General features: G+C 43.1%; 1 protein-coding gene across 1 annotated transcript in view; it reads left to right on the top strand.

Annotated features, from left to right (window-relative positions):
• LOC149321439 (cadherin EGF LAG seven-pass G-type receptor 3-like) overlaps nt 1-18984 on the top strand; it is a 107047-nt gene extending 88063 nt beyond the window's left edge. The window contains exons 30-36 of the mRNA XM_089521649.1: nt 2867-2980; nt 3236-3372; nt 5034-5140; nt 5661-5834; nt 7477-7677; nt 10558-11683; nt 15860-18984. Coding sequence (XP_089377775.1) covers nt 2867-2980; nt 3236-3372; nt 5034-5140; nt 5661-5834; nt 7477-7677; nt 10558-11683; nt 15860-15887 — 1887 coding nt within the window. The 3' untranslated portion in view covers nt 15888-18984. The remainder of the gene's footprint in view (nt 1-2866; nt 2981-3235; nt 3373-5033; nt 5141-5660; nt 5835-7476; nt 7678-10557; nt 11684-15859) is intronic.
• The last annotated feature ends 5808 nt before the right edge of the window (nt 18985-24792 follow it).

Below are 24792 nucleotides of genomic sequence, written 5' to 3'. Positions count from 1 at the left end.
TCATACACAAAGCTGGCACTCTACCATTATGAGGCAAATGCTGAGGGACAGCATTGGCAGCTATTTTCCCTCATCCCCTTGACCATTCCCCCTCTCTTGGAGGACAGAGCTTTCTTGAATCTCCTGCTGCCCTCCGATGTGATGAGGGACCATTTTCAAATTATGAAAGTAACACTAAGGTGTCACTTGAGACAATTCTGCTGCCTAGAATAGAGGGGAGTACTATCTTCTGTTTTATGTTAAACTTCAAAATGTCTTGGGCCAGCCCTGCATGAACAGAACGTCTTGCAAAAAAAAATTGGCTCCCTCAACCCACTGTCTCTCCAGGCTCTGGTTAAGTTGCTCCCTTATGTAAAAATCTAATCAGTTTGCCAACACAGTTGGCATATTTGTAGAAGCATGCAAAGAGCACATTGTAAATTCTGCGCGCTGAATAAGTTCACCAAATGACAGGCATATGACAAAATAGTATATCTAGCAATGCTAGATGGTAGTCTCCTAGCTGGAAGCAAGATAATCAGATAATTTAAATACATTTTATGAAAATCATTTAATGAACAATCATCCCCCAGAAAACCAACTCCAGCCTTGGGTTCATGCATAGACCAATTTTGCCCTCTAGTGGAAAGTGGAAGTATTCATTCAGACAATAAAATCCAAAATCCACATGCAGCAATGCCTTTTTTGTGCGAACTCCACAGCTTTTTCGTTGGACTATAATTTGGGACTACAATTTGGCAGTACCTAAAAGCTTCCCCAGATGTAACAGTACAGAGACTCCTTGAAAAAGTCAATGTTCTCCACCTTAAAAAATGAGTAACTGGTTTCTCAAAAGACAGGGACATCTTTATCTCAAGAGAAGTTACTTTTCTGTTGATAATGAGAGTTGAAATTGTACTGCATGTCTTTCATAGCTCTTTGTCTGTAGTCCTCACATGGTTCATAAGGGGAGTGGCCTCTGCCTGCATTGAAATCCCTCAATATCATCTTAACTGATAACATCTCAGACAGAACATAGGCCTGTGACTCTAACATACTCAGTATTTTTCTCTGTATGATTTTTAACATGTTTGCCTGATGAGGAAGCCAGTGAAACTTTGAAAGCTTGCATAATGTATTTTGTGCTCAGAAAAAGTATCGCTGCTTGTTGCTTTTGTTGCACTTTGCTTCACAGACAATATGGCTACCCCTGAATAATTTATTTAGAAAATAAGATTTCTCATCGCCATAAAATTGTTAACAATGGCCTGAAACAGATGGGCCAAAAAGAGCAGCTTCTGGCCATTTTGGGGATGTGGTGTACAGAAGATGCACATCCCCAGAATGGCCAGAAGCTGCTCTGGAGCTGCCTAAGGTTGCCTGAAGCTGCCGGCAAAAGGAGTGGCAAATATCTTCTCCTTGCCAGCAGCCCATTAAGGACCGTGACAATAGCCCGCTTTGAGAGCAGTGTGGTGGCTGCAGCCCCTAGCTGATCATGGGCAGAGCTGCCAGAGGCTGCTTCTTTATGCCCATCGCCGCAGCAACACTTGGTTTTTCGATAGTGTATTCTACAACAAAGAGGAAGAAAGTAGATTGTCATATCTCATTTGTCAAGGACAGTAAATTGGGACATGTAGTTAGATCAACAAGGTGTTCCAATTGCAAGTGGTTGAACAAAAGCAAAAATAAACTTAAATCAGGCTACTGAGACCACGAAACACTGGGATGGAAACAGGAATATATGTGAGTGCAAAAGGGTCTCTTTTCAAGCTCTGTTTCTGGTATCAAAAACAAATTCCTGGGCTGAACAGGTCCTCAGGGGCCATCTTGTTCCAGTGGGTGGACACTGGAGGGTAGCAGATTTCTGGAGGATAGAGACATTTTCTGTGCCTTTCCACATGCCATCATAATACTTCCATTCTCTTTCTGAGGGAGATGGTAATGAAAGTGTGTCTTTTGTTGCACTGGAAAAATCTGTTTGACAAAAGAAACACTTTTATGACCATCTCCCTCGGGAAGAGGACAGAAATACTATGATGGTGTATGGCAGGGGTAGGCAACCTACAGCCCGTGGGCCGGATGCGGCCCGGCAAGGCCTTGGGACTGGCCCCAGCCCGGTCCTGCTGCCGATTGCTGCTGGGGCTTTTGGCCTATCAGGAAGAGGTGGGCAAGTGGCAGGCAAGGGGGAACAAGAGGGGGCAAGCGGGGGGCAAGGGGGAGCAAGCGGTAGGCAAGGGAGGCAAGGGGGGCAACTGTCTATAGAAGCCTCAGAAACATGCATTTATATTAACATTTTAAAAAAAAAATAGCAAATTTTGTTCACGTGTCTTCCATTTTTTTTTTAAAAAGTGTCCTCCATTTGAAAATTTTGTTCTACATTTGCCCCGGTTTATTTATTTATATAATTATTTGATTATTTAATTATTTATTTTTTGGCTTCGGCTCCCCAGTTGTCTGAGGGACAGCAACCCAGCCCCTGGGTCAAAAAGGTTGCCTACCCCTGGTGTATAGAGAGGCACAGAGAAAGCTGTTACTCGCCTGCTCCATTTTGGCTTTCTTTTCTCATGCAATAAGGCTCTGGGATTCTACTGAGCACCAAAGCAGATCCTGCAAGCCTGTACTCTACTTACCTTTGATTCTATTCCATCTGAATAGTTTTGAGGGCTCAAATGTTGGGAAAGACCATAATTTAATGACAAAGCAAATGGTCACTGTTTCTGTCCCTGACATTCCCAGGTAATTCTGGAAGATGCTCTCTCTCTGAAGCCTGGGGGGATGCTGCCAGTCTGGAGGAGATGATACTGAGCTGAATGGAGCAATGGTGCAATTGAGTATAGGGCAGTTTCCTGTGTTCCATATTCAACGCTTATCTTTCTCCTCTCCACAGGGTTTGGCAGTACTGGCTCTGTTCTGTGTGCTGAACAAAGAAGTACAGGAAGCGTGGAAATCAGCCTGTCTTGGCAAGAAGGGTCAGGGCGAGGAAGCTACCAGAAGTGGTCAGGTAAGAGTTGGTATTCTTATAATTTGAGTGAAAGATAATAGCTTGCTTCAGGCTTCAGCCTTTGCCTTAATTCTGTCCTATCCCCAGGAGATGTAAAACTGTGCTCATAGACTATGGGGGTCCTGTCTTCTGACTTTGCTATACCACTATTCTTGAAGGAATGTATGGTTCTTGCTTACTCCCTAAAGGAAGGGGCCTCCTAACAAAGGAAGAATCTCAAACAAGGTCCTTCATCTTTTTACCTTTCTACCTCAGGGCCCCAATGCCTACAACAACACAGCCCTCTTTGAGGAGAGTGGTCTCATTCGTATCACCCTGGGAGCCTCTACTATCTCTTCTGTCAGCAGTGTGCGCTCAGCCCGAACCCATTCTAGTCAGCGAGGCTACCTCAGGTAGGAATCAGTGTGAATGCATCTTCGGAGATTATTGCATGCCAGATCCATGCCAGGATAGACGTGAGTTGTAACCATCACCAACAGATCTTATCACTGTTCTTGAAAAGATGCTGGGAAAGCCTGGGTTGGATACAGACTGCCTGCTGCTCAGGCATGTGACAATAAGATCTGTCAGTGATGGTTATAACCTGCTTCTATCCTGGTGCGGATTTCCTCCTTCTCCTCTTTCGCATGCCTGAGAACATTCAGCTGTGGAGATGTATTTGTGAGTTCATGTTTATCTTGAAATGGAAGCTGTCTTTCACAGATGTGATACCTCTGCTTGTGAACAAGAGTCTGAAACAGGGCTTGCCCAAGACATAGTTCTGCGTAAGGCTAACAATGTTGGCATGCCCTGCTATAACCATCTACTAAAGCTGGAACAGGGGTGACATTGCTGTATCTAGCATCTGCTGCCTGATGCAGTTGCCTAGCTCTAGCTAATGGGAGGGCCTGCCTTGGTTTGAAGGCATATGGAATAACAATGGGGACATTACTTCTGCTATCACCCACAAGAGTTTGCTCCTTTGCTTTTCCTGCTATGTGGTCATCCACAGTTTCACTGAGAACTCATAGTTATGGTTGTACTCCTATTGTTAGTCCAGTGAGTGAACTAGATAGTTGTTTACAGCGGAAACTTTATTTGGCAAAAGACAAAAAATGTGACTCTGACTTGATTGATGGATAACAATGTTTTGGGTTTTCTTAAGATTTCTCTTTCCATCCACCCTTATAACTCCACAGTGGCCAGCTAGCTGCTCATAACAAGTGCACAAGTGCAAAATGAGAGCAAGAACCCTCTCATGGTTTTGTTTCCTAGCAACTAATATCCAGATGCTTTTAGAAATAGCTTGTAACCATCATGAATTGTAGTCACAGATGGCTTTATCATCCTAAAAGTTGTCTCATCCCCTTTAAAGTCCTCTAACCTAGTGTGCATCACCAGATCCCATGGAAGTAAATTCTATAGTTCAATTATGGTCTAATGAAAAAGTATTTCATTTTCTCTTTCCTTAATCTGCCACCATTCAGCTTCATTATTAAAGCCTAGTATATGAGAGAGAGAGTAACTTCTGTTTATCCACCTTCTCCACACCATTCATAATATAAAAATGTCTCCCCTTATTCATTTATTTTAGCTTGGTTAAGTTTATTCATATAAACTTTTATTTATAAATTTAAAGAGGCTAGGATCTGGTAACTTTTCCATGAAGTAGAATTCTTCCAATCTTCTGATAATTCTGGTTGTTCTCTTGATGGAACTTTACAAACTGATGTGCAGACCATAATCTTGTATCCTAATGGGGTCCATGGAGTAGACCTACAAGCCTTTTTTGCAGTTGTTCCATGCCACTGGCACGTTGCTTAGTTTATACTCTGTGTGCATAAGAACAAAGACTAAGAACATTGTAAATTCATTAGGAGTGTCCTTACACTGATTAGGACCAACAGATCTTTAGCCTGAATATCATTTATCTAAATGACAGTCATCATGGGGTCTCAGATAGGTCTTGGCTCTGAAGAGATGACCAAGAGCTTCTATTTCACTCCCAGTTTATAGTCCCTCACTTGATGTGAAAGATGCAAGTTCTGATTGTTTTCTCCGTTGTGGATTTCAGAGATAACATGATGACACATCAAGGCTCAGCTCTGGATCACAATTTGCTGAATCATGCTGGTCCCACTGACCTTGACGTAGCCATGTTCCATCGTGATGCAGGACCAGGTAAAGTTGCTTCCAATGTGGCAGTCTGTATGAAAGGCAATGCAATGTGTGCAAACACAAATAAACCTAAAGAGAAAACCCCAATACAAGAAATATTTTTGTTGCTGTTTGGTACCTTGCTTCTTGTTTTATGTATATACAGAGCATTTAACAATCCTTTTGCTGCAAGAACAATTTAACTCTGTGATCATGCTCCGACTTTGCTAGGGAAGGAAGCAATAGCAAATTTCTCCCAGCAGTGTCTTCCTTGCTCAAAAAAAAACCCCAATTTGCTTTTGCTACCATAGTGACTTGTGAAATATTTTTATGTTTTGTTCTTGAGAGAGTTTGAATGCCTGATACGAGTGCCAGTGTTATTAATGCAATAAACCATGGTTTCACTTCCCAGGCTTCTATACCTCTCTCGTTGTTTGTGTGAAGACAATGTATGTATTGGGAAGCTATTAGCCATCATGTCTCAGAACGAAACTGCTGCTCCCTCAGCCCTCTTTTCTTTCTAAATGTCATTTATCTTGCTCAGATCAAGACTCTGATTCAGACAGTGATCTCTCCCTCGATGAGGAACGTAGCCTCTCAATCCCATCATCAGAGAGTGAGGAGAATGTACATCTCCGGGGCAGGTTCCAACGCCAGTTTAAAAGGGCAGCACACAGCGAGAGGCTCCTCACCAATCCTTCAAATACCACCCCCAAAGGCAAGTACTGCTGGACCAAGAACAGACTGAGTCCCAGGTTTGAGCCCACTGGGCCAACCTGGACAACGCAGGCCTGAGTCAAAGCTGTGCTATGTGCTATATACCAAGAAAAAATAGAAAATGAGAAAATGTGAAAGAAGCATCTTAAACATAATATGGATTTCAAAAATAGTACTAAAAATGGATGATACAGATATAGATGTAGGTATAGATATAGATAATGTATGCAGAACCCACTTGAAATAAATAGTGTTTACTGACAGAGGATTTTGGTTTGATCAGGAGGCTTCCGTTTTGTTGCAAAGAAAACAAGTGCATGTAAATAAACTTAATCCATGAAAAAAACGTTATTATCATCTGTACATGTGCACGGTCTCTTCCAACTCATGAAGGTGCACTGAGATCACTGCAGATATCTTAAGGGGTTGAACTGGGGGTGGATATAGTATGCAAAGGGATCTTGTAGCACTGGTACGGATGGGCAGGAAGGGACAGTGAGATGCCCCCCTTTCTGCCATGGATCATTGCCGCGACAACTGCATGGGTGTGGCAATGATCCACTCCAAAAAGGATCTGCAAAACGCAGCTCCTTTCTGCACTACTGCCAAAGCGCCATTAGCACCCTGGAGCAGCGCGGTGATGTCTCTTGTGCACGACACCATTTGGATGCAACGCACAAAGTATGTTATTGACACATGTGCCATCTGAACGCATGCACACCCAAATTGGTGCCTGGAGAGCTCAGAACGTGCGGATGCTCTGCTCTCCTGAGCCCTAATTTTGGCCCCAGGCCACCGCGAAGCAGCGGTCTGTACCGGGCCTAACTGAAAGAAATAACTTGGTAGCATGAGCTTTTGTAGACTTGAGCCAACTTCCTCCTCTGATGCATGTCTATAAAAGTCTACAAAAGCTCATGCTACCAACTTCTTTCTTTCACTTAGGCGGGGTACAGACCGCCGATTTGCGGCGGTCTGCCGCCGCCGCCAGTAGGTCCGCGGGGGAGCCGGAGCCTTCAGACGGCCCGACTCCCGCGCGGACCGAAAAAGAAGCTCCAAAATGGAGCTTCTTTTTCCGTCGCGTTTGCGACGTAGCGAGGCGCCAGGGGCGCGCTCGCAACGTCACAAGCGGCGCGACGCGTACGGACGCTCAGCGTCCGATACGTCAAGATGGCGGCGCCCATGTGGAAGGGGCGCCGCCATCTTGTTCGTATAGAATACGTACTAGGGTTAGGGGGGTGCGGAAGCACCGCCCCTTCCTAACCCTAGTACGTATTCTATACGTACTAAATGGCGGTGTGTATCCCGCCTTAGTCTCAAAGGTGCTACAAGACCCTTTTGCATACTGATTTTCCAGACCAACACCTATGTCTTTGATGGCTGATATATTATCTTTAGTATGGGTGCAGCTCAGGCAATGGACATTTGTTATTGGCTTTGCCTAGCTGAACAGTGCTGGAGTACCATACCAATAAAATTTAACAGTCTATCACTCAGGCAGGTTCTCTACCACCTTCTGCAGAGAATGAGACTTATCCGCTATCCTTCAGCACTTATCCAATATCATGGCAAAATGATTCACCAATTAGTGGGATATACTTGATACACACCACACATACCTGGCATTCTGCAATGTCCTTCCACAGATGTAGATGGCAATGACTTGATGTCCTACTGGCCAGCACTGGGCGAATGTGAAGTTCATCCCTGCTCCCTCCAAAAATGGGGCTCAGAGCGGAAACTTGGATTTGATGTTAATAAGGATGCTGCCAACAACAACCAGCCGGACCTGGCCTTGACCAGTGGGGATGAGAATTCTCTCACCCAGACCCACCGACAGAGGAAAGGTAAGGAGAATGAACGCAGAGTCAATAGGGTGCAACTGTAAGACTGTTGGACTACCCAACCACAAAATTTACTGGATTACTTTGAATCAAGTTGCTATTTCCTCATTCTAACCTTACTACTGTGTACTTTGATGGACAATTCTACAAGGTCTCAGATAATGCAAGGTATCAGCATTCAACCTTGCCCATGAATGAAGCCTGAGATATCCTTGGAAGATGAGCAGGGTAAGCAGGAATCCCCATCCCAGCACACTCCATATCCTGAGTGACCCTGAGGAGTCTTCAGAACCAAACATGACAGTTATGAGACCCTCTAATATCAGTGCCAGACAACTGGACTCAACTGGACTCCGTGGTCTCTCCCACACCCATTTTCCCCAAAGTGGCAGGAATGGATGAGATGGAATGCTGGACAGGAATTTCAGGGCCACTAGTAAGATACCTATTAGCTACATGTTAGTCTGTTAGTGATAGGGACAGGAAGCTCATGAAAGCACCTGAGTAGATTAGGGCCTGACTAGAACCAAGGAAGGGCAGCTCCTCATACGGAGGCACTTCAACCTTCTGTTTGACCCAGAATTTGAATCATTACTTTGGAAACACACAAATACTGTTGCATATTAGTTAGTTATTTTGAATTATATTGCTCATTAGGGATGCAGTGGCTTAGTGGTTAAGACACCAATTCTGACAATTGTAAAATTCGTAAGGTTGACAGCCCAAGTGCTGCAGGACGGAGTGAGCTGCCGTTACTAGTCCTAGCTACTGCCAACCTAGCAGTTCAAGAGCATGCAAATGCAAGTAAATAAATAAGTACCACTTCAGTGGGAAGATAACAGCATTCCATGCAGTCATGCTGGCCACATGACCACCGGAATCGTCTTTGGATAATACTGGCTCTTTGCCTTAGTAACGGAGATGAGCACCGCCCCCTACAGTCGGTTATGACTAGACATTCATGTCAAGGGAAAATCTTTACCTTTACAGTGCGCCCACGTCATACGTAGGTGCCTTTTACACAGCTTTCAGCTTATGCTGAAAGCCGCACCAACGGGGTTGCAATGGTACGCATGCTATGCACGAGCCCCATTATTTTCAATGGGGCTCGAGCATACAAACTATTTGCCTTATGCAGAGGGGTCTGGAACAGATTCACAACGTAAGACAAGGGTGTACTGTACTTTTATATTGCTTATTAGTCATTACACAGAAAATGTGCTATTACTATGTTATTGACAATGTTATCCCCCTAGAAAACATTACTTGTTACTTGTTAAAATTCACCCAAAGTCCCTCAATTTAATATTTCTGCAGTTATGACTAAATATTAATGTTATACAAAATACTAACAATTGTCTCATTTTTGTTAAAACAGTCCAAAGTAAAACATTGCCCCTCATTAAATCAAAAAAGCAGTGAGTTACAAGTAATGACATTGCTTTCAATATGTAATCTCCAAGCACTGATCTGAGTTGCATCTTTGCTGAAGCTCCAAACTCTAGTAGTGCAAAGTCTTCATGAGCCCTGTGCCTCCTCTTCCTCCTCATGCTAGCCTTGCTCCAGTCAGGACATAGCCAGGTTTTTGGAAGGGGGGGATCCAGACTAAGTGCCACCATTATAATGGGGCTTGGGTGTGGCGGCGGCAGCACGCACCATTCATTTTATATAATGGAAGGGAGGGTCTGGACCCCAAGGACCCCCCCTCCCTTGGCTATGTCCCTGCTCCAGTTCTACTTTACATAATAGCTATGTTGTCTCCATTTAATAGACAAGGTATAGCCTAGCTCTGAGAAAATCCATATTTTCTGCTTAAAAATAAGCTGATTGAGTGTTCATCAGCAGTTTTGCAAGAAGAATGCACAGTCAACAAAGAAAACTAGAAATCCTCGTTTAACACAGACCAGTGAGAAGGGGACATGTGGGTTTATTGAATTTTAAATTCTAAAAAAACACAACACTAGTTCTGCATGGGCATTCTTGCTTTATAGAAAGGTGAATACCCCTGAGAGTGCACAGTCCCTAAGGATTTGAAATCAAAATTCTTCAGCTAACTTGTATGCCCAAACTGGCAGAATTGCCCTTAGTCCCTCAGAGAGTCTTCCCACCCACATTAGATGAACAATACAAGAATGGTGGGATTTACAGTGGGTAAAGAAAAGTGAGTCTGAGGGAACAAAGGAGTGGTGGCTGGGTTGATTCAGGAAGAGTGTTAGAGAAGTAAACCTTAAAGAGGAATTTGAATGCAGAACAGAGAAGGAGGCCAAAGGAGCATGTTGCAGACATAAAAATGCAAAGACAACAGAAGTAAAAGAAGCAGATACAAACTACCATGAGATGGGACTGGCAAAAGCAAAGCAGGGAGAAAGAAACATAAAAGGAAAGTGGAGACGTGGTATAGACAGGCTTGAAGCATGCTTCTCCAATTTGATACCATCTAGATGTGTTGGTCTACTACTATAACCATTCCTACCTGAATGATTATTGTCCAAACATCTGGAGGGCATTAGGTTGAAGAAGCCTTAGCTAAAGAGCTGGTGAGACTGAAATTATTCTAGAGTGCAGGAAATCTTTCTCCTTCAAGCATAAGGAGAAATGTGATATGATCATAGAAATAAAGCATAGGAGAGGAACTACTTGATCACTCAGTCAATCACTCATCTGTGATTGACAGCTATGATCAGGGTGTCAGATAGGTTCCTTTCCTAGCCCTATCCAAAAGTTCCTGGTATTCCCTGGTAGTTTCCCATGTAAATAACTAACAAGGCCTAACCCTGATTAGCTTCTGGAATCAAATAAAACCAAGTACATTCTAGGTGATGGTGTGGGAGGGATGGCAAACCCATAGAATCCATTTTTTAATTATTTTTCTTCCCTTTGTAGGCATCCTGAAGAATCGCCTCCAGTACCCTCCAGCTTTGCAAGGCCTGTCATCTGTGGGGAGAATGACCAATGACCTTTCCTGGTACAAAACCTCCACCCTGGGCCATAGGGCTGTTCCTGCTGCTTCTTATGGCAGGATCTATTCGGGTGCAGGCAGTCTTTCTCAACCGGCAAGCCGTTACTCTTCCCGGGAGCAACTTGACATGCTGATGAGAAGGCAGATGTCCAGAGAACAGCTGAGCCGAAATGATTCTGGCGAGTGCCTAGAAATTGTAGGCAGCCATCATGGGTCCCGGGAACAACTGGACACCATTCTGAACAGGCCAAGATCAAGGGAGCACCTGGATACAATCCTCAGTCGACATGGGTCTAGAGAGCACCTTGCAAGCATACCCAGCAGGCATGGGTCTACAGAAAACTTAGGTGAAATATCTACTGGACACAATCAGAGGAATCACAGGAACACTCTACCCAGGAGGCAGGGATCTAGAGACCATCTAGATATTTTGCCTTGTAGATTTGGGTCACGAGAACAACTAGACTGTGGTGGAGCAGTAAGAGAGATCTCGAGAGAATGGCTAAACACTATGCCTAATAGACAAGCCTCTAGAGATCACATGGACACTTTGCTAAGTCGAGACACTTCTCGAGAACAGTTGGATCTGCTTTCTAGAAGGCAGCCTTCAAGGGACCAACTAGCATCAGCTAGACAAACATCAAGAGAACAGCTGGACTTTTTTTCCAGAAGATCTAATTCCAGAGAGCATCTGGACATAGTGCCTAGCAGGCAGGCTCCTCGGGAAAATCTAGAGCCTCTTTCTAGACAGCAGCCTTCTAGAGAAAACCTTGAACTCCTCTCCAGAAGGTCCCCTTCTAGAGAAAATCTAGAAGCGGTCCCCAGCCGTCACCCCTCTACAGAGCAATTAGATATCCTTTCTTCCATCCTAGCCTCTTTTAACTCTTCTGTTTTATCCTCTGTGCAATCATCCAGTACTCCCTCAGGCCCGCAAACCACACCTTCTGTGGCACAGATGTCGTCCACACCCTCCATGCCCTCCATGCCATGCCCTTCACCACCTCGCTCTGCTACTTCTCATAGTATTTCCGAGCTGTCACCAGACTCAGAGTAAGTGGCTCCTCCTTCTGAGGGAACATTTTCTCTCCTTGGGCCACTTCAGGCTGTGGATTATCTAGTAAGGTGGCTATGTTCAAATTGTGCATCTCTGTTGAAGAGAAGCAAGGTGATCTTGAGAGAAGTTTACTTCAGAAGGTCATAACATTTCCAGAAGACTATAGTCTTCTCATAAGACATACTTTGATCTGTCTTTCATTTGCTCTCTGTGCTTGAGATTCACCATCACCCTATGTGATTTTATGACCTTATGTATATGAGGACTGAGATGAACTTTCTCAGTGGGGAACTTTCAGATCAAAATGAGAGAGGCTGTTGTGGGTGGGGGTAAGGCTGAGAAACTGCACAAAGGGCTTGCTGGACCTTATTGGTAATTGACATACATGGATCTTTTTTTCATTCAAACCCCCCCCCCCCCCCCCAAATTATCAGTTGCTGTTTTTCCTAACTGAATTCCTCTGAGAAAATGCTGTGGAATGATTTGAAATCATTATGAGGTGTTATATGCTTGTGGAGTAGAAATCAAATCTTTAATTTTCTACCTCAAAGCCATGTCAGAATAGTTGAATGATATTCTGGAACAGAATGGAGGGCTGGGAATGGTAGCCAACATTCATTAAGAGGAACTCTGCTGCCATCTCATAAAGAAGCAATGAAATAATGACAGATCCAAATCGTTGATGGTCCAAAAACTCAAGTCAATAACACCTGGTAGATTATGGATCTAATTGATTATGACAATGACAATAATGATGATGATGATGACGATGATTATAGTAATGGAATGACTGTAGCTGCCATTTCCACTGATAGGGACCTGAAAAATCACCCTAATAATGAAGGGCCACAGTGTAGAAATAAGACAGTTTTTTAATTATTTTTATTATGGTATTTATACCCCTCTCTTCAGCCCTAAAGGCTATCAGAATGGCTTACAATTATTATTTTTAATTAGACAGTTCCCTGCCCTCAGGCTTACAATCTAAAAAGATACGACACAAAAGGAGAAGGGAATGGTGGTGGGGAAGGGGATCAGGTCCAGAGGTTTTTCTCTCCCTCTGAGGCCTGGACCAAGGCAGATGGACCGGAGGGAGGGCTCTTCTTAGTTTTGGCCAGGCCCAATGGAGCTGAGCCTGCATCTCTCCCTCCATGGCCGGATGGCATGAGATGGACTGGAGGGAGGGCTCTGCTTCTTAAGGATAGGACCAATGGCACTGGGTCTGTATTTTCACTCCCTCCTAGGCCAGATGGAGTCAGATGCCATTGAGGAAGGGCTCTTCTTTTACTTTAACTGTCATGGCTCCATCCTACAGAATCCTGGGATTTGTAGTTTTGTGAAGCATCAGCACTCACTCTTTAGCTTTTACAAGAACTTGTAAAACTACAAATCCCAGGATTCTATAGAATGGACCTACAGCACATAAAGTGGTGTCGGGTTCCATTATTTCTAGACTGTGGATGCACCCATAGATTCTCATAGAGAGTTTTGGAATTGTACGTGTGGTGTAGTGGTTTGACTATGACTCTGTAGACCAGGGTTCAAATTCCAGCTCAGCTGTGGAAACACACTGGGTGACCTTGGGCAAGTCACACTCCTTCAGCCTCAGAGGATGCCAGTGGCAAACTCCCTCTGAAGAAATTGCCAAGAAAACCACATGATAGGGTTGCTTTAGAGTCACTGTAAGTTGGAAATAATGTGAAGGCACACAATAACAACACACGGAAGATGTGTTAAGAATACTTGGTTAAAGATATCACTCCCTGCTCACCCAATCCCACCCATCCCAAGTGAAAATGTTAAGGTTCCCTGCAAAAAAGGAATGCATTAAATAACAGTGGTGAATTCTCATGGGGCACATGGTAGATTCAGCTGAATGACTCAGTCTTATGGAGCTAGACTGCCCTGTGAGAATCCAATTATTCATCTTACAAAGGGCTTCAAATAAGGTCAGTCTGACCCCCCCCCCCTTTTAGGCAAAGTGACCTGCATCCTGGTAGACCACCAGGGCAATAAACTGTGCCACTTATGACCTTCGCACCAGCTTTGTCATTGCACTGAAGAGTTTGATTCTTTAGAACCAGTCAGGCCCCAAACACCTGGCTCAGCAGGCTCACAGGCAATGCATGGCTCTGAAGAAGGAGCCCTCTGAGCCAGGTATTTGGAGGTGCCCCCTGCCCCCTGTCTCATTCTCAGGAGGATGGAGAAGGGTAGCAAGGTCTGGTAGTGCTTTTCTTCCCACCTTAAATGATGGAGATCTTGGACCAGAGCTACAAAAGGTTTTGTGCAACTGTTCAGTCTTTTCTGCCTGAAAAGGTTTTTTTTTTTTTAAAAAAAAGATATCCAAGACTGAAAAAAAAGAAAAAGCAGTAGTAAAACATGGGAAAGTTTCTTGCAAGTGGAATATGAAATTTGGACTCCTTCCAGAAAATCTCATGAACAAAGCTAGGAGATTGCATGAGAAAAGCCAAATCTAGAAGCACCAAGTAGAAACTGGAGACAATAGAGTGCTCATCCTTTCTTTAAAGCACATCTTCTCATAAGCAAAGGCCTAGGACACATTTGGTGTACTAAAACATGAAACATTGCTATCTCTGTGTGAATATTTTGTCCAATTGGGACACTTTTTCAGAACATCACAGGTCCCACATAGACAGATCAAAATAAAGCTGCTTCAAGTCATTTTGGAGGTATGCTGTTTAAATGATGCATGCATCCTAACAGTCCGGAAGCCATGTTAAAGCTACAATGCAGTCCTAAGAACTGGAGCACAGCTTTGGCACAGCTTCTGGACTCATAGGGTGCATGCATCATTTAAACAGCAAACCTCCAAAGTGACCAGAAGCAGCTTTATTTTGACCTGTCTGTATGGGGCAACAGATTGTATCAGTAACATGAGAGCCAGTGTGGCATAGTGGTTTGAGTGCTGGACTATGACTCTGGAGACCAGAATTTGATTCTCCATTTGGTCATGAAACCATTGGTGACCTTAGGCATGTCACATGTTCTCAGCCTCAGGAAGGCAATAGCAAACTTCTGAACAAATCTTACCAGGCAAACCCCATGATAGGTTCACCTTTGGGTCATCCTAAGTTGGAAATGACTTGAAGGCACACACATCAGTAGCATTATTCAGTCTGGAAATACTGTATATACTCGTCTACAAGTCTAAATACTGATGACCAAAAATTGACCCCAAAATCCCAGGTCGACTTATTTACAGGTCACTATGGAAATGTGATAGCAGCTCTTTCAGATTTTCCCTTGCCATTTGGAGAAGAGTTTATTTCTCTCTGAAGCCCAGCAGAAAGAGTCCTTGGTGATTGATTGTTATTGCTGTTTGTTGAAGAGCCCCCCTCCTGCCCGCAAATCTTGTTGAAACGAAAGCTGAAGCGATGAAGCAAAAAAACTCAATGAGAGTCTCTTGCCATACGCACACATACTCACACTGAAGGAGTCTCCAAGTTTTACCCTCAACCTACCTCAATCCACGAGTCATGGGAAAATCCATAATTTTGGCCCCCAAAACCTGACCTCGACTTATACATGAGGTCGACTTATAGTTAATTATATATGGTATTCAGAAAAGCCACACTGGTGTAACTGTATAATGAGGCACCAGTGTCTCGATTTAGGTTTTCTTGTCAATTAAGGTTTCAGTGGGGCAAGTCAATCATGTTGTGCATTGAACAGAGCCATTTGTATTCTCTAGTCTAAGAGTCTACACTAGGATTCAGACACCTGCACCGCAAGGTTCAAGTGGATTGGGAATGCTTCATCTTATCACTGCAGAATGAGCCCTACCTCTGCTCAGACCACACGCTACCAGTGGATACAGAATTTGACATCCTTCCAAACTCACTTTCAGAAAGCTTCTAGCCTATATAGAAAATTTGAAAATATGTGGGAGTGCAACTAATGGTTCAAAAATGCAAGGATCCTGCAGCAAAGTTTCCATGATTACAACTATAATATGTCATGTTTCCTAGCCTCTGATTCATCCATGCTGTCTTAATCCCAGCCCCAGTCCTTTGGGAACTATCAACATAATGGGTGGAGTGGTGGTAGATTTCCACTGATGTACTGAGCTGATTTTGAATGCACTCGATGTTTATGCTACCTAGTGGACTCACTTAATTATGCTTTTCTTTTTCCCTGCCTCTCCTGAGAAGAGTTACAAGAAGTGAAGGTCATTCCTGAGGAGCCCAGCAACTGCTGTAAGAACCAAGGAAAAAGCAGGAATGATTGCCAGGCCAGACACTTCCACAGAGGATTGGGATGCCTCTGGGTGCCTACAAGCAAAGGACTGCATCTGACTGGGGCCCCAAATCAATCGTGGCCTCCCCCAGCACTCAGCAGTGGAGAACTCGAGTGGTGAGAGTCAGGCAAAACACAGACCTGGCTGTGGAATTAAGGTGTCCCTCTGTGCCACACTGGCCACTCTCCATGCTCAGAGAGAGAACCCCAAATTGGGAGTGGGGGGGGGGAATTAACCATACCATGAACACACATCCCCATTACATATCCAAAACAAACCAATTGAAATCTTCCTTTCTGAAACCTTTCTGAACTCTGTGCAAACATGAAAGTGTGGGGTGGCTGCAGATGGAAGGTCAGGGGTAGGGTTTTATACATTTTTATATCTTTGTAATCAGAAAGAAGAGAAATTTCTATGGTTATTTTTACGGTTCTTCTGTTCCCATTGCTGTGATGCTGAACTCATTTGTCTTGGCAGTGATATGTCCAAACAGAGGCAAGATGCTATGCAGGCTTCTCCCCAGTAGGGCTTGAGGGCAGGAAAATGAGGCAGCAGATTCCTCGCCAGCTCTACTCAGAATACCCTATAGGCATATTCTATTGTATGCCTATCTTGTATCTTGGCAACCATCTCACTAGAAGATGGGGAAGGGGAAGAACCACACACAAGCACACTACTAACTCAAGCCAAGCAACCTTTAAACAGGCCCTGGAGTCCATGGACTTTGTCACTTTCTCCAAATTAATCTGACCCTCCACCCTGCATGCAGCTGTATGAATGTTTCCACATGCTGACACAACATTACTGTTTCAACTTGAGAGCCTTCACATATTTATATATCCTTCTCCATATAAGTGTTTCTGAGATTCTGTGTTTTAGGTTTGGCTAAGTTGAGACTGGAGAAGTTTTGCAAACATGAATCCATTTTTCTGAATTTTGGCACTATGTGGGGAAAACTTGATTGTTCTTCCTTTTTTTTGGATTGGATTTGGTTTTCTTCCTTCCTGATCAAAAAGTTAAAGCTATGCTCTGTCTTTGGCAGGCTCTGGGGGACACAAGGTCCTCCAAATGTTGTTGGGCTGCAGCTCCCATAAGCCTTATCCAGAATACCCAGTGAAGAAGGATGATAGGAGTTGCAGTTCAACTATATCTGGAGGACCACACATTCTACTTTCCCACCTTAAGGTTCCTATATTTTGAGGCTGAATAAGAGTATGCATGTGGAAGGCAATATTAGAGCTAGGTTGATTGTTTCTCCCTGTAGAGACAGGACTCTTGTTTTTAATGCCAGTATGAACAGTGGGACAGGATTTGTCCCTTACCAAACATGCTGAATTTTTCCATGTTATAAATCCAAAGGTTTGAGAACTCTTTGGGGGCAAAAACATTGATGACACTGAAGAGGCACCTGAAGAATTCTCCTGTTTGCCAATTTCAGTATACAGGCTTTCAAAAAACAATAATCCAGCTCCTCTATTAGTCTTGCTTCCACTAAACCCTTCATGTACGCCCCTTCTGAATCTTGTGAAAGAATAAGGAATTTCTGGAATTCCTCTAAACATTAGAATTTTTAAAGGGTCCTTGGGCAGCTTCCCTATAGTGAAGCATTGCTTGATACTTATGCAGCAGTGTGTTGCTAATATGATTCCCTTATTATTTATTTATTTATTTATTTATTTATTTCATTAAAATATTTATATCCCACCCTATATCTGAAGATCTTAGGACAGTGTACAATAAAATTAATTTACAATAATAAATAACAATAACAATAACTTTTAAATACTAAACATATATTAGATCATTTATCACTGAACACCAAACAATTTAAAACCAGCTAAAATAGATTAAAACAATACCAAGCATTGTACATGTTCAAACTGGATAAAATCAATTAGGCCCCAAAGGTATCAATAAAAAGCCATCTTTTGGAATGGCACCAGTGTTGGCACCAACTGAGCCTTTGAAGGGAGGGTATTCCATAACCAGCATGCCACAGCAGAGAAACCCCTCTCCCATGTCCTCCAACGACATATTGCTCCCACCAATGGGACACAGAGGAGGGCCCCTGCAACAGACCTCCATTCCTGAGCAGGCATACATAGGAAGTGTTCCCTCAGGTATCAAGGTGCCATGCCATTTAGGGCTTCTAATGCTATCAACATCTGTTGCAGTTCTTGATTACTCGGACAGTGTATATGTCAATCAATTGCTTACCCCAGTGGTGATGTTACCCTAACTGATGTGGAGCAGTGCTCTGACACACTGCCACCACTTTCCCATCTTTTGTGAGACACTGCCGAGTGATCCAGCTGACTCTTCCTCTTCTTGACAATCTTCAGGAGTCATCACCAGATCTGCCAGAAGTTATCTGTGAGTAACACAGATCTGCTGTTGACATGGATCTAGAAAAACTATAAAGATAAGCCAAAGACCATTGTCCAGTTAAACAAGAGGGGAAATTCTCCATTCACTCCTATATTTTAGCAGTTTGTGTCCTCATGTGCATATATATTCACATGGGCTCTGGTGAAAGTCACTTTGAACTTAAACAGCCTTGCTTATACAGGTTGAGTCTCCCTTATGTGAAATACGGGGCACTTACACTGTACACAGGTGCACCATACATGCGTTAAGCATACGCTGAAGTCATGCGGCAAGCAAACAAAGGGTGCATGTGTGCTGTGTAAGGGAAGGGCCCACTGTACTTGGGACCAGAAATGATTGGAGTTTTGGAATTTTTCAGGTTTTAGAATATTTACATATACACCGTGAGGTATTTTGGATATGGGACCCAGGTCTAAACATGAAATTCATTTTTCTTTCATATACACCTTATTATATACATAGCCAGAAGATAAATTTATACAAAATATTTTAAAACTTCTGTGCATTAAACAAAGTTTGTGTATGCCGAACCATCAGAAAGCAAAGGTGTCACTGGCCCAGTACAGATTAGGAGAAAGGAGCACACAGAGGCCGTCCCTTTCTCCTCCAGATCGTGGCCGCAGCAACTGCACGGCTGTGACAACAATCCCTTCAAAATGGAGCTCCTTTCCCACGATGCTGCCAATATGCAATTTGCGCCCTGAGGCATCATGGTGACGTGTCTTGTGCACCACGCCATTTTGACGCATCACACAAGACATGTCACAGACGCATGTGCCATATGGATGGTGCTGCATCAAGATGGCCCCACCTATACGTACTAGGGTTCGGGACTGTGCGGTTGCTGCACACTCCTGAACCCTAGTATTGGCGCCACATCATTTTTGGCCCATGTGTACCGGGCCACTATCTCAGCCACTTATGTGGACAAATTTGGATTTTGGAGTATTTTGGATTTCGGAATTCCAAATAAGGAAGACTCAATCTGTAATGGCAGACACACCACTGGTGGAAATCTTAATGCTGTGCATCCAGTCATCAGCTTCTTTGGCTTATAACTTTGAAAATATAAACAGAATACTAAGATATTGCTGTATTCTCTTTGATTACGTTGAGCATAATATATAATGTGTAAGGCTTTTGGTGTGAAACGTTGTTTGCTCTTGAAACCTTTTCCTTCCCTTGCCCACATTCAGATCTGAGAACAGATCTGAGTGTTCATACAGACACAATGCAGCCTTTTAATGTCAATTTATTGCCTCAGATTGATCATCAGAATTACCTCTTTGAGAGCGTAACCTCAATTTACAATCCCCACAGGGAGATTTTGTGTTAAGGTTGTTTTCAAACTAGGGATTCCCCCTTCCCCAGGTATTTTGAGGTGTTACAGTCCTGCAGAAGTCTGTACCACATACCTGTCTGAATGTTTGCCAGATCTAGTGGTGGAGAGAGTTGTGTTTAATCTGGAAATAACTGGTCTCATGGTGCTATAAGATCTGTCTCCGAACTCAGGCTCCGTGGTTTGTGTGTTTGTGTGTTTTGCTCACCTAGAGTGGTGACAATGTTCCATTTACTGCCTTATTAGCACAGAACACTGTAGCTTAATTGTTAAACGAAACAGACTTAATGTTTACACTGAGGAGCTTTCTTCCTGTGTTAAGCAGGGGTGGGTGGCAGCTGCCTTGCAGACGCCCCATTCCACTGCTTGGCCCAGAAGCCTTCAATTGGTCTAATTGCAATGAAGAAAAGGGGAAGATTTTAATTATTCTCCAGTACATTCCACCTCCTGTAGCTCTGGGAGGGAAAGGGCTCCATTATGCCTCCTGACCTTTCACACTTTGATGCCTGGGCAAAGGTAGGGATGCTGCAGCCTTTGCTCAGAGCTGCCTTTGGCCTCTATCCTCCTTTCATAGGAATAGAGGAAACCATTCCATGCCCAGAATGGGTGGCCATCCACATCTGCTGCCAGGCTGAGGCCATGCAGTACTGAACCTCTTCATGGAGGCACAAAGTGAGAGACTGGGCCAAGATGTATACAGTACAGCTTAATTTGTTTACAGGACAAGCTAGGGAATCATTATGCTGAGGAACCAGCACTGGCCAAGGCATGATTTTGTGCAAAAAAGGGGAGAGATAAATAAAATGAAAGTCCCTTTTCTTGTAAAAGTGCAGACCATTTCAAGTGTGCTGAATGCAAAGTCCTTTGTGTGCTCATCATTCTCTCAATATGATGTATTAGGCTCTAGGAAAGAGTTTGTTTACACTATTTATTTTGAATTTATATATGTGTATATAATATATATTACCAAACCAGAGTTCAGATTTTCTACGTCACATGGATTTCTACAAAAACTTGCCTCCTGTTTTCTTTTAGTACTGTTTATAGACTTCCCACCTTCTTTGTGACTCGATGGATGTCTGTACTATTTATTAATCACCAAAAAAAACCCTATTTTGTTGGTTGGGTGATTTCTGGGTTTTCTGTTCTTGTTTTTAGATGGATTTATATTGGAACCAGACTTTTTAAAAAAAATCAGAAGAGCTTGGTTGGGTGAGTGGCTTGATTTGTTTTGGATTTGGTTCAGTGTAGAAGAGGGTTTGTTGTTGAAGGAAAGCCCCATCTCTCTCTCTCTCTCTCTCTCTCTCTCTCACACACACACACACACACACACACACACACACACACACACCAGAATCTCTTACCATTAACAGAGGATATGCATTTGCATGTCACAGTAAGACATAATGTGGTTTGTTGAACTCTGGATTGTTATGATGTACAAATCAACCAGTCCCAAAACAGAAGCTGATTCTATGGTTTGCAGTTGGCTTACAAAGTCTGGCTTGTTTAACCATGTTTTGTTGTGACATCCATACAAGCACCTGTGACATGTGCTTGGCTGTTTTCCCAAGCTGCTCACCCTGAAACATAAGCTGCCAAAAGGGAAAGAAACAAAACAGAAATAAAGAGGACAAGGTGTAATTTGTTTGGTCTTCTGGTGTGCAGTTCATAGTTTAAGCAACAAATCATGGTTAATCCAAACAACAACTTTTCTGGCTGTACTTCTTAGCTTGCTTAAAACAGATGGTTTCCCATTCCTCCAAAAATAGTGGGTGGGTTGGAAATAAATAAATGGAGCACATAAAACTTATGTGCAGATCTACTTGGTCAATGAAATCTGTCTTTTAGTAATGCTTCACCTGTTTGTATGTTTGGTGAAGAAAGTAGATGCCTTGCCTGCAGGCCACTCTTCTGTGTGAGAGGTTTTGTGTCTCTCTGATCAAGGAAAGAATCCACAGAATTCCCAAACATTCAACAAGGGATGTGTGCCAAAAAAAGAGAAAGACACTGAATAAATGGGATGAAGTGTTAGTTTCTTTCATGCCTTCCTAGAGTCTGTTGAGTTGCTGCTGTTGATAGCCAGCACTCCTAGCACTGCCTTGAAGCTCAGAATGTTCCTGGAAAGAAAGATCTCCATCTCTTTCCTAGGAGTGGTAGTTATTTTGCAAATCTGCCTAGCAGTTCTTTGATTGTACATGTGGTGCCCTACGCTCCAGAGAGCATTTGTTTTGGTTGATCAATCATATTTTTGTCCCTTTCCCCCTGATTTGTTGGCAGGGGCAGAGAGGTCCACGGGCTTCCTCCCTAGCCATGTAAAATTGTATCATGAAAGCGACACATTTGGAAATAAAATATAAAACACAGTGCAGCTACCTTGTGTGTATTATCTGTCTGATTTTTTCCTTTTACTCTCTCTTTCTGTCTTCAATAACAGCAAAGTACAAAGGGGGTGTCTATGTGATGAACCCATTTGACAGGGCTTAAATTTTTTGTTTTGAGGTAATGGAAGTCACATGTGGAGAAGGTGTTGTATTAAAGGCATTTACAATAAGGGGGTATATGAAGAAAACAGAAGGCAAATAAGAGAGTGAAATTAGAGTAAGGGAGGAGATAAGATTGAAAGGTCACTGAGTTTCTCTCTGCAATAGCTTCTTTTATAGCTTAATTAAGAGGTTAAGTCTCACTTACTTAAGGGGCAAAATCGGCCTTGAAGGTACAGAACAAACAAGCAGATAAGGAAAGAAATGGTTCAGTGAGAATTAAATATCAAGTCCAGCATCGCCAGATAAGAGAATAAAGCCTAAGGTTTACCATGACACTACCGTTTGGTGGACCAAGGTAGAGAACCTCAGGTGCTGGGACTGAATCTGGGACTGTTGGGTCCTAAACTAGTCCTGAGGGAGCCCCCAAATTACTATACCCCTTCTTCATGACACCTGGCTTTGCTGATTTTCCAGATTTTGTATTGTTTGTTTTCCCATTCTAAAAAGTTGAAATGCTTTTCCTATAAACTTAGTTATGAGCACTAAGAACCTTAGGCTAAAATATGGTGGTATTTTGGGTTTTTCTGTCTTGCCCTTCATTCCACCCAGCAATAAAATGTGCATTTTGAGCACTTCTTACAAGGGATAGAAAGTACACCCTTGATAAAGATGGAGGAAGCTCTTAGAGTAATGTGACCCACACTTAATTTAGAGGGTGGAACGAATTTTGGAAGTCGAATGACCCTTTCATGGGAGTCACCTAACACCATCGGAAAACACATATTTCTGATGGTCTTAGGAATCGCGACACCACAATTTTATGGTTGGGGGTCACCACAACCTGAGGAACTGTATTAAAGGGTCACAGCATTAGGAAGGTTGAGAACCACTGATTTAGAGGATATGTAGGGGCCATGAAAGTTCCCCCAATCCCCACTCTGATCAACAGGGGTCTGTTCCTTTCTCAGTCAGGAAACTACTGACTGATGTTCCCACCCACCCATTTGTGTAAGCAATCTCTGGTGCAAGAGGAAATTACAACAGGGACCCTCTTTCTGGTTGGTGCAGAAGAGATTGTTCACAGGAGGAAGTGGAAATTCAGTTGTCTGCCTCCTGATCTTGGGGAGGGGGGGAGGGAGGACATATGCATCAACAGCAGCAGCTGCTGTCAGCTATGTCCAGATTTGGGAGAGGGATTGGGCCAGAAGACACTACATAGCTATGGAACTAAGGTAATCATGCATTCACAGCTACCTTTGTGAATTCCAGCCTAAAGCTTTCCAAGAAGACTGCAGTCTTAGAAAAGCAATAATCACACTCATTAAGATCAGCATCATGCCAAGAAGAAAAGCTTAGAAAGCACTTCAGAAGCAAAAGGATTATCACACATACATTTCTCATACATAACAGCCAGTTACCACATCAGTTGTCAGCCCATGATAACATACCCCATGACACCACCTGGACAACTTGAAGGCACACCTCTGTCAGTCCACAGACAATGGGAAGAGGATGGGATAGCCAATTCCCAAAGAGACTTTCTCAGTGCATTAGTCATCCACCATGCAAACATGGTAGATTACTACAAAGGAACTCAATCTCAAAGATGTAACTCACTGCATTTTTTTAAAACCTTACTGACACCTGACACACTAAAATATTTGGCTGTTGTCTGGTCTGGCACTGACAGTGGGTTTTCTTTAAGGTCAGTAAATAGCGTGTTAAATGGCAAAACCTCTATGAGCTTTTCTTTTCGACATAGCAACATATCTCACAAAGAGGTCCAGATTCAAAAGCAGAACTGGTCATTTTGACCAAGGATTGAAGAATCAGTACATATGTGATCAGAGCTACGCAGCAGATCTTGAGTGTCATGAAGGGGCAGCAAAATTGTAGCCTATTTAAGATACCAAAATTCTGTTTTTGCTGGTGGGCAGAGGGAACAGTGTTTGTGAGGAAAAGATTTTACTTTTTAAAAAGCTATGGTGAGGAGCACAGACCTTTTTTTCTATATACCCCAAGACTCCTTCCTACGAGAGCTGGATAAAATGTTTTTTTACCTTAACTTGGATGGTGGGAAGGAGAACTGTGTGTTGCTCTGCCACAGGCAGCAAAATATTTCAGGGAGCCCCAGTCCTGCATGGAAACACTCTGAAAAATAAAAAGTATAGTCTTAAAGAATTTGGTTGCACAACTAAGAATCCTGGTAGTAATAGTGGTCACAGCAGTGGTGGAGTTTTGTTTTTGTTTTTCAAAAACTCATTATGGTTTGGAGTGGGACAAAAAGTATGATTAGTTTTGACTAATGGCTTACAAACAAGGGAAATGAGCAGAATATGTCATTCAGCTAATATTTCTGGTCTTCCCTGAAATTCTGATCCCTGCTCCTATAAAATTTACTAGTATTCTAAAGGACTGTTCACACATGCTTGACTCTTACTTCATGACTGCAGCATCAACAAGTACTTGTATGTACAATGAAGCTATCATCCATCAAACCTCAGAAACAGGACATTCATCTCAATGCACGTCACTTCAAACCTGGTGTTTTTTCCAGCAGAATCAGTTCATACATTCACCTATGAATCCCATGTTGTATTACCTCTGTGTGTGCATTTGTGTGTGTGTGTGTGT

Source organism: Sceloporus occidentalis, unplaced genomic scaffold (assembly GCF_023333645.1).
Source record: "Sceloporus occidentalis isolate IW3139 unplaced genomic scaffold, rSceOcc1.0.p SCAF_1, whole genome shotgun sequence".
Classification (NCBI taxonomy): Eukaryota; Metazoa; Chordata; class Lepidosauria; order Squamata; family Phrynosomatidae; genus Sceloporus; species Sceloporus occidentalis.
This window is presented reverse-complemented; position numbering and strand designations above follow the sequence as displayed.